At 37.4% G+C, this 16,050-nt stretch overlaps 1 protein-coding gene across 3 annotated transcripts in view; it reads right to left on the minus strand.

Moving 5' to 3' along the window:
- Positions 1-751: 751 nt before the first annotated feature.
- Positions 752-16,050, minus strand: part of LOC129771809 (dmX-like protein 2) — a 53,936-nt gene continuing 38,637 nt past the window's right edge. For 2 of the 3 annotated variants that reach the window (XM_055775857.1, XM_055775855.1), the window contains 7 exons: positions 12,853-12,936; positions 12,342-12,611; positions 12,210-12,279; positions 2,547-2,621; positions 2,343-2,476; positions 2,116-2,199; positions 752-2,053 (listed from right to left, as the gene is read on the minus strand). In XM_055775857.1, the coding sequence (XP_055631832.1) occupies positions 1,853-2,053; positions 2,116-2,199; positions 2,343-2,476; positions 2,547-2,621; positions 12,210-12,279; positions 12,342-12,611; positions 12,853-12,936 (918 nt within the window). In that variant the 3' untranslated portion in view covers positions 752-1,852. The remainder of the gene's footprint in view (positions 2,054-2,115; positions 2,200-2,342; positions 2,477-2,546; positions 2,622-12,209; positions 12,280-12,341; positions 12,612-12,852; positions 12,937-16,050) is intronic. The other variant, XM_055775856.1, reaches the window with a different exon arrangement.

Raw genomic sequence — 16,050 nt, forward strand, 5'->3', positions numbered from 1 at the left:
TAGTAGTATTTATTTCATTCTAAAAGTCAGTCAGTTCTGCATAGAAGCCCATTACCATTATCAATTCATTAACAATCAATCATCAGCATTAATTCCTGGTGATTTTTTAATTGTTTTTATTCAGCACGGGGAAATAAATTCATGTTTTTCAACAGTCATGTTATTGATATAATAATGATTTTTATCTTGTATGGAAAATATAATTAAAAAACGAGCGATTTAATATCTTTAAATTAAAATCCTTTTCTATCCGGCACTTCCGCTATAGTTTAAGAACGGAGAGGGACAAATGAAAACAAACTGACGTCATATCACGAAGAACGGGAGACAGATAGTTCTATCGCATCCCACAACTCTCACTCTCTGGAACTCTGCACCTCCACAGCTCAACAACTCATCAGTGTAGTGTACAATAAAAATAATAATGTTCGGTAAAATGAATAAATCTTTCCGTTATACGGACGATCGAGGAAATAGACTTTTGAAATGAAAAAGAATAAACGTGAAATTCTGTGAAATCAAAGCTACCGGACGTATATTTATTATTATTTCCAAATCCGAATTAAAGTAGTGACCTAAGTGAAAACATAAAAATCAGCTCAGCAGCTCCGATGTGAGCAGAAGAGCTAGGTTTTTTTTATTGCGAGCCGATCCGAATCCGCTCACTATGTTTAAGCGAGTAAGATGAACAGATCATGAGCGGATGGCACATCTTTAGTGATAATAGGCTGCGGTAATAACAACAGTCATATAAACGATGAACATTTATTCATAAATAAATAAAACTTTGCTATGTGCAATGTTCGCTTCCTCCATATGCAACTTTCGCTACTTTTCCTACGTACTGTACAATTTCTAATGATTTATTTATTTTCCTAAATAATGCTCTTGGTAATGTTACATTAATCGTTAGTTGTATTGTAAATAGGTGGATTCTTCACGTAACAGTTTTTATTACATCCTTCCCTTTTTCTTTCGGATTTCAGGAGTAGGGTGTATAACATTACGATAGAACAGCGGAACTATCGTCAACTAGATCTACTTTTCATCTTCCATGTTCACGATCGTTCTATGTATACAGAAGTGTGCAAGCAAATGTAAGCGGTTTATAGCAAACAAATATATTACCGTTGAAGGAAATAATACGGACTACTAGAACTATTATTTCATAATACAAATATTTCCAAGCGAAGGATAACACAACATTGATAGGCGATAACATTTTAATATTAATATCCTTTTAAAATTATTATTCATTCGTCTTTGAGAACATTGACCTATTCATGAAATATAATTTGATGTATAATTATTATTTGATTATTACATTCTGCCTGAATTAATATTTTCCATATACATCTGACTATTCTACAGTTTAATTCGTTTTTGTGTATAGTATTATGTTTCAATATATCTTTTTGGTATTTTCTTTAAATTTTAGAGGAATACATCAGAACATGGGTATTGTCAGCAATAAGAATAGTTTCTCTGATTTGAATTGGTATCTTACTTAGGTTCGAATGATGGTGTATTTGTTTAGAGTAGTATAGTAGACGTGAGTCCTAACAGTGTATGTTGTAAGTGTGTATATGTATTTTGTTTGTGTGTATAGAAGCTCCATAATAATTAGATATTAAAGACTTCTGGAAGTATTTTTAACTATTATTTAAATTTGCAATAGTTGCGTGTATGTTGTTATTGCCATTATTAATCAACTTGCGATAACAGTTACAAAAGAGCTATGTAAGACTTTTTTTTATCTTTGAATAGAATATATTGTTACTCGTAAACTATATCGCAGAATTGGAAATAATATTGATCTTCTTATACCTTCAATGATAACAGAGTCTGGACTTCAATACAGCGAATGAACAATCGACTCCCGATCTGGAAGTTGCCGAACTTTCATAGAACCATCAGCACCACAAGAAAACAGCCGTCCGCCTTGGTCAATCTGCAGTTGCGTTACGCCTTGGCCAATGTGTTTGAAGAAGCTGCTGCGCGCATGTTCGCCCATAAAGCTGTACAGAAGTGTGTGGACGGTTAAACCCCAGATCTGGAATATTTTTTAAACCATTTGATTGTGGGTGAACTAATATGTTCGATGTTTCGGCATACCTTGATATCTCCATCGGCCGAACCTGTTACAAAGTGTTCCTCGTGAGGGTCAATTGATATACATTTGATAGGATTTTCATGAGCCTAAAAGTTCAAACAGTCAAGAATTAAATAAACTTCTAAGTCAAAATATAGTAAAGCACCAACTATCAGCGATCGTGAATACCACAAAAAAGCGCAAACAAAACCGTTACAATTACATAGGGTAAATATAATCAATAGTATACCTGAAAACGATGTCTAAGTACACGCTGGCGAACATCAAATATACACACATCGCCTTTTTTGCCAGCAGATATTAGGAGTTGGTGTTGGGGTGCATAGGCAAGACTAGATGATCCTTGATCATGACATGTGAAAGCTGTATATAAAAATAATTTTAAAAAAATCAGCAACACAAAATGAAACAAACTGAATATTAGTAAACTCACCCGCCACAAGTGCTTTTTTCTGAGGCAGAAGGGTGTCCCATATGGCAACATTCTTACTTTCGGAGCTATGGCCAGCTGAAGATGGAATAGTATATGAGTAAGATAACAAGATAAATTTGTAATACGAACATGATGGATTTCTTTGTTTCGGTATTGCTATTCCAAGCGAAATATATTTTTTTTCATTGAAAATTATAAAGATGTTACTATTCTGCGAAAATCTATAGAGTAGTACGGTTAGGATTAGTTAGACAAAAACCTTTTTGAATACAAAATGGCAAATGCGTACTTTTGCCACATAGTGGGGGCAAAGGTGCGCACTCTACGGGGCAAAAGTGCGCACTTATTGAATCGTACTTCTGAGGTAACTTGTAACAAAAATAAATGCTTTATCAATACCAGAGTGTGCAGGCACCATATAGTGGGGAGGAGGGAGGTGCTGTATGATGTTTTATGAGTGGAGATAAGTGGGTGTTATGGTCGAACATACCACGTTGAAATTTTTGGGAGGGAGGAGACTGACAATATAAGATATTTGAAAATGTCCAACTTTCGAAACAGAATTAACAAACTAGCTGACCCAGTGAAATCGTCCCACCCACAATTGATATATTGATATCAACCATTTCGAACACTCAAGTTCTCACAGAAATTATTTTTATGTACATAATCTATACTCGCGGTATATAATTTATTTTTGACATATAAACCTGATGCAGACTAATGGCGGGTTTACATTAGAGAGATCTATAGCTATAGATGGATATATTCACTCGGAAATAGATGTAAACGGGTCAGAATATATATGATACACTTCTTCGAGCTATATATAACCACTATGATTAGAATAAATTCAGGCATATGTAAACGCTTGTGAATTTCTCACTGGCGAGAAATCACTAAAGTTGGATGCAGTTCTACTTCAGGTGAATAAATTCACCGAAAATATGAATATATTCATTATATAAGTTCGCACTAGTGTAAACGGTTGATGCGATTTCTATAAATCTCATCATATTTCTTCACATGAATATATCACTAGTCTAAACCCACCGTAAGATGCATCAACCCTGATACTGACTGTTTAAATTCTTTGCTCCGTTTTTGAGTTAAATTGTGAGGAACGGACACCAAATCATTTTTATTAATATAGATCAAGTTTATAAATACATAGTTACCTTCACTTGATTTATTTGAAACTCATTGTTGAAAAAAAAAAAACAATATTTATTATTTCATAAATGAAACATAACCGTTATTGAATTGAATGCACGGTGAAAATAAAAACATTTTTCATTTGAGATTCATTTTGAATTATTTTTAAGCGATTGTTTATTTTTCTTCTTCATCTTGGATTTCGGTTCTGAGGATTTCGACGCTTTCCCTCGGAGCGCTGTTGCTTCGTTGCGCTGTTGTGGGATTCGAAGAGACAGAAGATGGTTCCACATGAAGCTAGAATTCCAATCTCTTCCTGCCAGTTTTGCAACTTGGTTGAATTCGTGCTGAAGGTTGTTGTCTTCCGCAAAATCAAACGCCAGACGACGTAAATTTTTGAGAGTCATACCATAGAAAGCATTGTCCATTGGTCTGCAGTAGTCCGCCAGATCCTCAGACTGCTCACTCGTAAATACTTGTCTGAATCGCCCTAGGTGCTCGCTGGCACACACCAGCAGAAGTAGAAATGTCAATAAAAGAAGATTCAAATCATAAATCACTTACTGATGAGCCTCTTCCTAAGAGCTGATACAGAAATACCGAGGTCTGCCGCAATCCGACGCTTCGAGACTCCCTCCCGAAGCCTCTGTCGGGTTATTTGAGCATTTCTGGAGTGTATTTCTTCAAATCAGTTTCCTTCTTGTGGGTCCCGTTAAACATTTTGTTGAAAACATTTTAAAATTTTTTTTAATACAAAACGGTAGTGCGAACTTTTACCTCACAGCCACTGCGCACCTTTGCTCATCAAGCAATTTTTGAACTAATCGAATTTTTTAAAAAAAGCCTTTGAACTTGTTCACAAAAACAAATACGCACTATCATCTACTATAGAATGAAGGTTTTCTTTGTCAGTGTAGTTTCGAACTTTCCAGTTATTTTAGGCAAGTTAATCGTCATCTCCAAAACTGAAAAAAATTGATCAAAACATCGCAAAACTCTTTTTACCTCATAGCTTTTTGTCACTTTCATGAAATATATCCTGTTTATATGTTTGAGCTGCTGGTGTAATAGTGTATCAAACGAATACACTGTTGTCGAAATTTTATGCTCGTTTGCTTCGAAAAAGCCAATGCGCACATTTGCCCCGTGCGCACCTTTGCCCCGCACTACGCTACCATCGTCTAATTCATTCACATAGTTCTCTCTTTTTGTTAACGAAGTGGATTAGTTTTTTGTTCTTTCCACTGTCTGACGCGACCTTCTGGGCGATCCTGATTTTTTTTTCCTTTTAGTTCGTATTTTTTACAAAATTTTGCTATCTTTCGTTTTTAGTTGTTCTTACTGTAGAAAAATGAGACGTAGAATATACAGACAGGTTCATGTATTAATGGCTTTATCCAATCATGATTACTAGTAATAATATATATGAACCGGACTAGACTGAGAGTAGTATTCGAGTTCGTATTTTTATTTGGGCCGAAAGACCTTACTTACAGTCGTAAGGTATGGGAGAGGTGAACCTGTTACCGAATAATAACCAGAGTATATGACGAACTGTTGATAAATAGCCAGATTGTTGTTCAGTCTGGAAAATGAGTGTCCCGATCAGGGTTGCCATAATAAAATCTATGTTTTTGATCTTAAAACATCTTATTATCTGAGATTTTCTCAGAAAATTTGTATCGGCTCTCTTGCGGTCGTTTGTCTGCTCTCAGCAACCATAGCAAAGAAGTTTACTTATATCATAATTTATGCAGCATTGTAGCAGTTCACACTTTTTCCAAACGAATTCTTGGAACTCAGGTCTTGGGAATTTATTCACGAATCAAACCGTGTTGATATGAATAATAAATAACGGTATTCAGTATAAACAAAAGTTGTCATCCATGCTTGAGGAGGTTAGGTTAGGTTTTGAATTAAAGAGACTTTCAACTCTGAGAGTTCACTCGTCTCTCATGCTTGACGAAAGGATTAATGGAAAACCCTGTGTATTGCGGCAAAATATTGTTCTGTATGTTCAAACAGAAAGATAGAAGACGAGAGACGCCAAACTAATTATTTTTGTGATACATGCGAAAGCATTACGAAGAAGCATTATAGCAAATATATATATATATATATATTTGCTATAATGTAGAATACTCCGCCGAACGCTTCTCTTTCTATTGATTACTCCCGATCGCGTCTTTCGTTTTCTTCCTTGGCTTTACTCGATGGCTTCTGTTTCCATGGATCGTTAGATCAATCCAGTGCTCAACAGGAATCTCTCTCCACACCGATAATCCAGCCCTTGAAGTTGACATCATTCTACCGTCGCCAATTGAATTGGAAGATATACCAGAGCTGAGTTGTCTCAATTTCCAGAAATTTGACTAGGCTACATTATACACTCTGTTCAACTTCTATAAGACCAGGTGATGATCTTGCTACTTTGTGCCATTATAAATAAACAATGCTTCAACTTATATTCTAGTGTGTTGGTATTGGTGACTACCATACACTGCATGATTTTCATATGTGTGTGTGCAACCGTTGAGCGTAAACCAAAGGTTTTGTATTTTCAAAGTGTAAAGTTTCTATAAGACCAGTTACAAAAGGTTAAAACTCCTCATCTTACACCATCTCACATCGGAAGATGTCTGAGTTTTGCCAAAGCTCACATGAACCGACAGTGGGACATGGTATGTTGTGACAAAGAATGTTTCCAAAAGAATACATTTTGCGAAAAGTTTACGAATGTATAGGTATAGTATACATACGAAAAGTTTACGAATGTATAGGTATAGTATATGTATAGTCTTCACTGATGAATAAAAGTTCAATTAGGATGGTCTTGATGGTTTCAATGGGTACTGGTGTGATTTACGGAGGAAGGAACAGTATTTTTCAGACAGGAATTTTGGTAGAGGCTCGTTCATGGTTTGGGCGGGATTCTGTGCAACCGGAAAGCTCAAAACAGCTTTCATATCATTCATGTTCTGGAATCCTCTCTCCTGGCGTTTTTGCGCGGATATCGTCACAAAAAATCACATTCCAGCGAAATAATGCTACTACTCATATCAACAAGGAAACTAAGCAATGGATTAAGGACCAAAAACCTAATGTTTTGGACTGATCGGCTCACTCAAAGCTCAAAGAGTTCAAAGTCGCTATTTTGAAATGGTCTTATAGAAACTGGACTGCTAAAATTATCATATTTAAACACAATAAATGAACAAACAACTGTTTTGAACGAAATTGACATTAAATATACTTTATTCTAAGCATTCAACAATGTATGAATGTATCTTGTTGAAATTCTAACGGTTTGTGTTGCAATGAAATATAATCAGGGTGGTCTTATAGAAGTTGGACAGAGTGTATCAAGCAATATTTCAGGTTGACTGGGAAATTCTGGAGTATATCGAGAACATGAGTACAGTCGTTGCCAAGTTTACTGGTATCCTGACTTATCGCTGATTGTGTGCCAGCGTGGAGGGCTGCACAGAGACCAATCTGAGGCAAAAAAATGTGCCTCAAGTCTTGGCTAACCTTTATCGGTTTCATTCGACAACTCTCTACAGCAGAGTACGTTTCTTTCGCTAAGAAAGCAGTCAGTAATGTTCCCAGTACGTGAGAAGAAAAACTGAACATAGCAAACTACCGAGGAATCACATTACTTTGCACCTGTTTGAATGTTTTCGAAATTATCATCAATGATGCTCTGTTTCCCTACCGCAAGCAGTGCAGACAAGTCATCCTCACAGCAATAAAAAGCACAGCAACGACGGGCAACGATTTCTTCATCCTCGCCCAGCGCAACTTCTATAACGCGCAGCACAAAACACTTCCTCACGCAATGGAGAAGTTATGACGAGGCCGCAGCCGACTGAGACAAAATTATCTTCCCCGAGCAAATGTGCCGGGGCGACGCAACAATTCTATGAAGCGGCTTGGTAAAAAAATGGACGAGGAAAACACATTCGAAATCTTCGTTCTTTCCATGTCGTATGACGAAAAGTTATATAGCTATTATATTTCGAGAACTGTTAGGATAGAACCTAGGATAAAATGTTATACATAGTTTTTGATGTAAAATCGCATGTTGATTTTATTTTTTTTCATTACTTTTCCTAAACGGTTAAGATTTTGCAAAGTATTGAAATTCCATAAATTTTTAAAAATTCATATTTCCATTTTGGTGAGTTGGACATGGCATCACTATACGTTAAACTTTGTTAAATTGAAATTTTTTTTAAATAGAAATGTTTTAGAAAATATCGAAGGGACCATGTTTTGAGTTATAAACATTTTAAATAATTATTTAAATTTTTGAATAAAATTAATTAAACGATCTACAGGTAAACTTCGATATAACGTACATTTCACTTTCAAAAATGTACGTTGTATCGAATTGTACGTTATATCGAAGCATAATAAAGTACTCATACTCACAAACGTAGTCTATAATACATTATTGTGTTGCTGTTTTAGTAAAGTTAATGAATAACTTCAATCAGAAGACGAAGCCAGCCTTTCTCATGATGTTTCCTTCGTACTGTTGATTAAAGATTGATTCATTTAGAATCCGGAATCACAAAACCAGCTGTATTTCGGGATTTATTGAAGGTACAAAACTTGTTTTAGCATCACAATACAGGTAATTCATTGTTTTATCAGAAAAAAAATATTGAAAAAACTTTTCCTTTACACTTTGGAAATGTGTACGTTATATCAAGGTAAAATGTACGTTATATCGAGTGACGTTATATCGAGGGTACGTTATAACGAGGGTACGTTATATCGAAGTTTCCCTGTATTTAAAATATTATTTTTACTAAACAGTGCGTCGATTTTCCAACAATTTTCTCATGCATCAGTTTTTAATCAGACATCCGAATTTCGAGCTATGATACGGAATGGAACGTATTCGCGATGACAACGGTACGGTGTCGACATCTGGATACGAGATTAGTTTCCCACTAAACTTATCATTATAATATCAAATTATCTTCAGATGAAATTTTTGTATGAGATTATTATATCACATGAAGAAAAAAAAGTTTTCCATTCACATTAAATACCAGTTTGATACGAAGAAGTTAATTTTCATTAATAATTTTTTATTTGAAAAGTGCTCATTCTGCCTGAAAACTCATTATTATCTTCGACACTTCACTAACTCGTAAAACGTAGTTCAATGGCGTGCCGTTTATTTCGTTTCCACTGTGAAGTTTATTCGAGAATCAGGCCCGTTTTCTTTTGAGAATTATGTTTAGAAATCAATTTTTCAATAAGTTGAGGATAATTTGATAACACGTAAGTCTTTTGAATAATTATTTCAGTTACGAAAATAGTGTCAATCCCCTTAGAAGTGCGATGAAAATTATTATATTTGATTTTTTTTATTAATTCTGCCGTCGACGATGTCTTCAGCCGTGATGCTGTTTCCTAGAGGAATATCAAACTTCTTTTGTCGCTTTCGTTTGAAGCCCTCATCAAATATCTCTCATTTTGAATTGAGGAATTCCTTTTTTTCTGGTGAACATGGAACGTGTGAGATGCTCGTTAGTGGCGGTTTCACAGTAATCGAATAAATGCAAAAATTCTTAAATCCCGAAATCCAGTTGCTTAATTGCATTCAAGGCTTTCAATTAGCGGCTTCAGCAATCTTGGAAAATGTGGAAATTTTGAAAAGTTGTCGCTAAGAATGCGCTCCTTATACGTGCGAAGAGTTTACCTCCATTTTTTTCATAGGTTCGAAAACTAGTGCGTTTTGAACGTTACTTTCTTTAGTGCAAATTATTCTATTTTTTTATTATCAATTATATTATTAATTGTTCCAAAATGGCACTGCTATGAATCATGAACGAATAGGAAAATAATAAAAGAACACAGAACAAATGGTAGTCCTATCTGTTTATTTGTGGTTTGACAACAAATGAAATTGACGGCGCCAGTGGTTGTGTGGTTAGCGTAACAGCCTCACAATCCGATCGGCCTGGGTTCAATCCCAGCTGGCGTAAAGTAAAAGAAGTTGGCCCGGCTCATGAGTTGTTGAGTCTGATAGGTAGGAACAGGTGGAGTCGCCTCCCTGATGTCGGTGATTGGCACTAAAGTGGCGGAAATATGCCGACGTAAAACAAGCGAAGATAAAAAAAACAAATGAAATTTTCTTCTTAAGTGTCATGCCTATCAGTAATTGCGGTTTTCCAATCATACATAATCGGGATATGATGTTCTCGAATATATCATTGTTGAGTTTGATCAAAAATGTATCCTGAAAAGCTTCTTCTGACAATCCTGTCCTCAAATCCGAAAGAATTAGTGCCAGTATTTTTGATGTTGAGATGGCGAAGCTGTTGTTGGAATGTGGATATAATAGTTGATGAGGTGTCCTCCGAACTTCCTCAGAATAGCTCAGTTAGATAGTCGTACATTTCATCAGCTTTCGGGGAACTAATTTCGCATCTCGGCTTTTCAGCAGATGCAGACGGTTGAAGTTCATTAGCCGGTTTTTCAATCTTCACTATACTTTCCCAGTCGTTAACAATAAAGTTCTAATTTTTTTAAATTATTAATTAGCTTACAATTTCACATCCAAAGCCACAATTTTATTTAACACGTTAAGCTTTTCGGTAGGAAAGTGCTGACTGACTGGGAATGACAGTTATAAAATAATAAATTCAAATTATGAATTCATAAATTCATAGCTTCGTGAATTTATTAATTTAATAATCGATTTTTTCATCTTCACTTATTTTCCGTCGCGACGAAAATCTACGCTAAAAGTGCTTAAATAATGATAAAATAAAACAAACATAAAAAATCTACATTAAAAATAATAAAATAATAAAACAAGAAGAACGATTCCGCGCCCCCGGCAGCAAACAGCATTCCATCCGAAACCACATCCCCCCATCCACTCTATCCAACCGAAATCACATCATTGCCATCCTCGCTGCCCACGCTCGAAAAAGAAGCGCAATGCAAATAGTCATGGATTCTATGCAGCTTAACGATTCCATTGGTGGGATTCCATTGGTGGCACACATACACATCAAGTTCTAGCGCCCGCTTTGTCTTCGTTCGTTCTAAGCAAAGCTTAAAAACAACAGCGCGCCCCCATTTGAACCGTATACGCTTGTGTGAAGAAAAATATCTCTACAGAGAGAGCAATCCAGATTCAAGCGCGCAGTATAGAAATACGGCGCAAGCACGGCGTAAATTTCAGTGTACAACTCAGCTTAAAACTGGGCTTAAGAACGGCACTGACAACCAAACATTTCATCTGCGTGCTCATTCGCCAGAGCGCATGTGTGCACACGGAGTGGGAGCTCAACTGGGTACAAAAATCTTGTTGCGCATCAGCATCGAATTGCATTCTGAAGACTGATCGAAAGTATCCCCGTTACGTTAGCAAGGCAATATTTTTGACCCGAGATTTATCGAAATTTGTCAGAACTTGATTGTACAGTTTCCTCGCACGGTTTCTGACAACAAGATTCTGTTTCAGCGCCCTGTTGGAATTATTTGCTGGCATGGTACGACCGAAATTCAGATTTAGATTCACCGAACAGTACTATACCCCGCAGTGAACCATTTCGCCAAATCAAGGTCGGACTGCCCTGATGATCTTCCCTCATATTTTTTGGTCATATGTATCACTGCTACGTATGGTTTGCTTTGCGCGATTCAACGGCAATGTTCCCCGGTAACGTTTGAGTACGGTATGCACAGTCGATTTTGGGAATTGGCGATCATTCTTCCTGGTCACAAAGAGGTTCCAACGCCTATATGTAGAATTTCCTCACGTTTCTCGCGTTTCATTATCGACTGCTTTTCAACACATGTATTAATCGTGATGAAATGTTTACCACTAAGTGAACAATACTTCCAGATCAAAATGTTATCATTATTTTTTTCTAAAAAAAAGTACGTCGCATCCAATTTGGTCGACTTCGTTTCTTCATGCTTCCATATGCCTGAAATTGGGGTGACACTTGATAGTGCACTCAGCTTCCGACTGCACTTTAGCGAAAACAGCGGAAACAGACAGTTAGGTTTCATTTTCGAAACAACTGATGAATTCCGTGATTCACATTTTCTCCGATCTTTCTATTGTTCGCTAGTTCTATACGTACTAGAATTTAGCGCAGTTGGGTGATGCCCATTCGAAGCAAACTGGATTTTGAGGATTGAGTCTAGCCAGAGGAAATTCGTACGGCGTGCTTTAAATTTACTACCTTACAAGACGCGTTGTCAACTACTGGGACTGAAGACGTTAGAAAGTAGACTGCTCTGTTGACACAGATTAATATGTATGCGCTTGAACGTATGCTTTGTACCAGAAATTTCTTGCATCTTGAAGGACTCAGTATGAACGCATGAGAAAGTGATAATCTTTGAAATATTGCCTCGAAACAGAAAAAATGCTTTCGAATAGCCATTCAGAAACTCAAGAGATCATCATTTTATCACAAAGAATAGAATGTTTTTCTTCAAACCTCCTAAATGAATATATCCTACCTGTTGCAACCAGACTACACGAGCCGAGGAACACAAAGTCCGTTATCCCTTTGTTGTGACATTGATAGGTCTGCAAAACGGAAATACATATACCATGTGCAGAAGTACGAAATTTTGTCACAAAATACTCACGAAGAATGGCCTGTTACTCTGGCTAGCCAGCCCGACCTGCCATAAACTCAAGTTGCCATCACCATCTGCTATACCGAATTTATTACCATGCTGGGAGAAGCGACATCTTGTGACCTTTGCAAACGTGCCAGGAGGTCGTGGTGTACAAACCACCTGCTGATGTCCCCATTCCCACATTTGAACTGATCCGTCTTGACCACCAGTCAAATAGAGCGGCATGAGTGGATGGGCGCTCATGCGTTTGATATTGTCGACCTTATGCTTGAGCACCTTGATTAGGATGGAAAAACAACGAATTAGAATTATTGCGAATGAATTGAAGAAAATTCAAAAAAACTACTTAATACTAACTTATGGATAATTGCATGAGTCATGACGATGAAAACGTACGGATACGGATGATATATACTAACAACAAGAAACAAACAATATTTATCGTATGTACAATGATTCAGGAACACAAAATAATAAACCTAATAACATTTCAACAAGTATATGAGAATAACAGTACCGGTTTCAGCAAGTGCTTTGAACGTTCAATAACCAGTTTGCAGAAACGTGGACATTGACTTCCTGGGAACGTTGCTCCTTTAATCTGATGAGGCATGACAGTGATTTGAATTGAAATCAAGAAATGTACCACACATATGTTAACAATTGGAACACACGATTTGAACAAGGAAGCGTTTACTGGGTAAGAGAGTATGAAAGCGTATTTGTGAATGATGTATTGTTCCACCGTTTCAACGATATTCGAGTGTTGCGTTCTGTTATTATAGGCAGTCTTCCAACAGTGAATGTAGCAAAAAATAACTAAATGAAACACAATAGAATGATTAATTTACAATATATTAGTTCAAAACGAACCGATTTGAAGGACGATCACATTCAATATATGATAGAGACATTATGAGAAAAGATTTTTTTCCTAAAAAATCTATAAAAAAATAAATCAAACATTTTTCCGAAAATCTGAGAGAAGAAATGTAAAAATGAGGAGTTACATTGAAACGTCGACTCATGAACCTTCATTGCGTGATATGCCATTGTTTCAAGTATTCCAAGTTGGAAAAGGACTGTTATAACAATGGAGATAATTAATTTATCCTGGGCTGACTAATTGATGCGATTATTGATACACTTTAACTGACCCTTGCAGTCATATCCGCTATGAATTTGCTCGACAACCCAGTATAGATAAGCTCATTGCAGATCTTGCACATACAGAAGGGCTACTAAGGGGCTTCTGTACGTGGTTGAATCTTGTAGCGCTTCACTCTTTGTATCTTTCGTTTTTCCTCGTCTATCTGTGTTTTCACTGTTTTCTCATCACAAGGGCGAATACGCTGGATGCTGGATGGATCGTGTCGATATATCCTTCGAGTGAGACGCTGTACCTGCCATCGATTCGCTGCTTTTTTTACCCTCCTCTCACCCCCATTCCTAAGGAACTCATACTCGAGCTTCCTAGAGTTCCTTCTTCCTTCTCCTTTTTTTGCACTAGTCCTAAAAAATATCAGATCCCTGAGATCTATCATCTCGAAGTCCTTCTTCAGTGATCTGTACGTAGCGTCAATGTAATTTTCGTTTTCACTTTCAACCCAAATTTCATCTACAGATATCAACAAATAGATAAAGCTTCCGTTGACATTCTTCGCATAAAGACACGGATCTGTTCTACTTTGCACGAAGTTCATGGCAATCAACGCTGAATATAGCCGCTGACTGCAGCATCGCGCCGACTGTTTCTACCCGTATATGCCCCCTCCTAAATCTGCGCACCCGATATCCAGAACCTTTCTTCATGAAACCCATAGGTTGCTTTATGTACAGTTCTTCTTCTAACTTGCCATAGAGATAAGCCGTCTCCACGTCGAAATGTTTAAAGATTTGGTTTGTCTCGCTTCCGAAGCTTCCTGCATAGCTTACATCCATTCCGACTTCTTCTCACAGCTCAGATCCTCATTCAAGGTTCTCGTCGCTACCTCTTCCTATGTGTGAAGAGTATCAGCTACAAAGATTTCTTCGATCAATCTGCTCTCGATGAACGTGTTCGTTTCGACGGATTAAGAAACGATAGGTTTCTGCCCTTCAGCATAGCCAACTGATCCGATGTCTTGCCTGGCTTCAAACGCTTCTGCAGATGCACTAAATATCATTTTTTTCTGCATTCCTAGGCCGAAACTGAGTTTCTCTCTCTCATCCAATCCTCGTTTGGTGGTCATCAGAGCAACATCGTTGCCAGCGAGCGTCGAATGGGAATGGATTGTCTTTCTTAAGACAAGTGAAGGTGGAGTATTGAATGAACGGCTTTGTCATTTTTTGATCTTTTAAAAATCGTATCGCGTAAGTTAAACGACATTCGTCCTATCACACCCTCTAGCGCAATGTTAAATACCATCACCTTGGCGAAGCCCCCTGCGAAATTCGAATGAATCAGATAATCAATATTCGCACACACCACTTTATTCTGTCCATCGTAGCCTTAATCAGTCTTGTCAACTTGCCGGGGAAGCTGTTTTCGTCCATGATTCTCCATAGCTCTTTTCATGTTATTTTATCATATGCAGCTTTAAAGTCGGTGAATAGATGGTGCGTTGTCTATACTCACGACATTTCTGAAGGTCAAGACTTGCTTGATAGACCGACCTTCGATGAAGCCGGCCTGATAATCTCCCACGATTTTGTTCATAAGTGGCGATAGACGACGAAAGATGATTCAGAAAAGCACTTTGAAGGCGCCCTTCAGGACGGTGATTGCACGTTTTCACAGTCTAACTTGTCGCCTTTCTTGAAGGTAGGATAAATAAGATCATCTTTTCACTCCTCCCGTAGCAGTTCTGTTTCGCAAATCTGACAATCAGTCGATGCAGACAATTAACCAACTTTTCCGGACCCATCTTGATAAATTCCGCTCCGATACCATTTAAGCTGTTTAATGGGATTCTTAACTTCACGTATCGTTGAGGTGGTGCATCTTCATTATTTATTGCATCAACGTGATAACGATGAAATATCTTGGCCCTCTGCATGTACGTCATTAAAGTGTTCATCGAAGTGCTCCCTCCACCTTTCGGTAACTTCACGGTGGTACGTCAGGATACTTCCATCCTTATTCCGACAAATTTCTGCTCTTGGCACGAAGCTTTTTCGGGATACATGTATGAGTTTCCGGTAGAACTTTCGCGTCTAATGAGAGCGGTGCAGCTGTTCGAGTTCTTCGCACTCCTCTTCCTGGTGACGCTTCTTTTCCCTGAAGAGTTGGATTTGCTGTCTCCGCTTCTGTCTATATTATTCCACGATTTGATTGGTAGCTTGACGCAGTATTAGCTCCCGCGCAGCTTTCTTCTCGTGTAACACTTGCTGACACTTATCATCGAACCACTCGTCCTGTCGTCTTCGTTCCACGTGTACACAATGTACAAATGAAACACGCACGAACGTAAATACAAACAAATTAAAACTATTTTCCTGCACGGACTAAAAACATACTGTGTACATTGAACGATGACGAAATTACAATTGTTATTGTTTTGTTTATGCTGTTGCGCGCATCCAAAGTACGTAGAATAGAAGGTAAGTGATATTACCTGTGTATACACACGGAGCGCGCACACAAAGAAGATAGTAATAAACAATCCTCAATTTGTTCGATGTTCGGAAGTTTTTGCAATATTTCTTGTTTTGAAAAGTTCAAAAAATCGTAAAA

This window comes from Toxorhynchites rutilus, chromosome 2 (genome assembly GCF_029784135.1).
Source record: "Toxorhynchites rutilus septentrionalis strain SRP chromosome 2, ASM2978413v1, whole genome shotgun sequence".
NCBI lineage: Eukaryota > Metazoa > Arthropoda > Insecta > Diptera > Culicidae > Toxorhynchites > Toxorhynchites rutilus.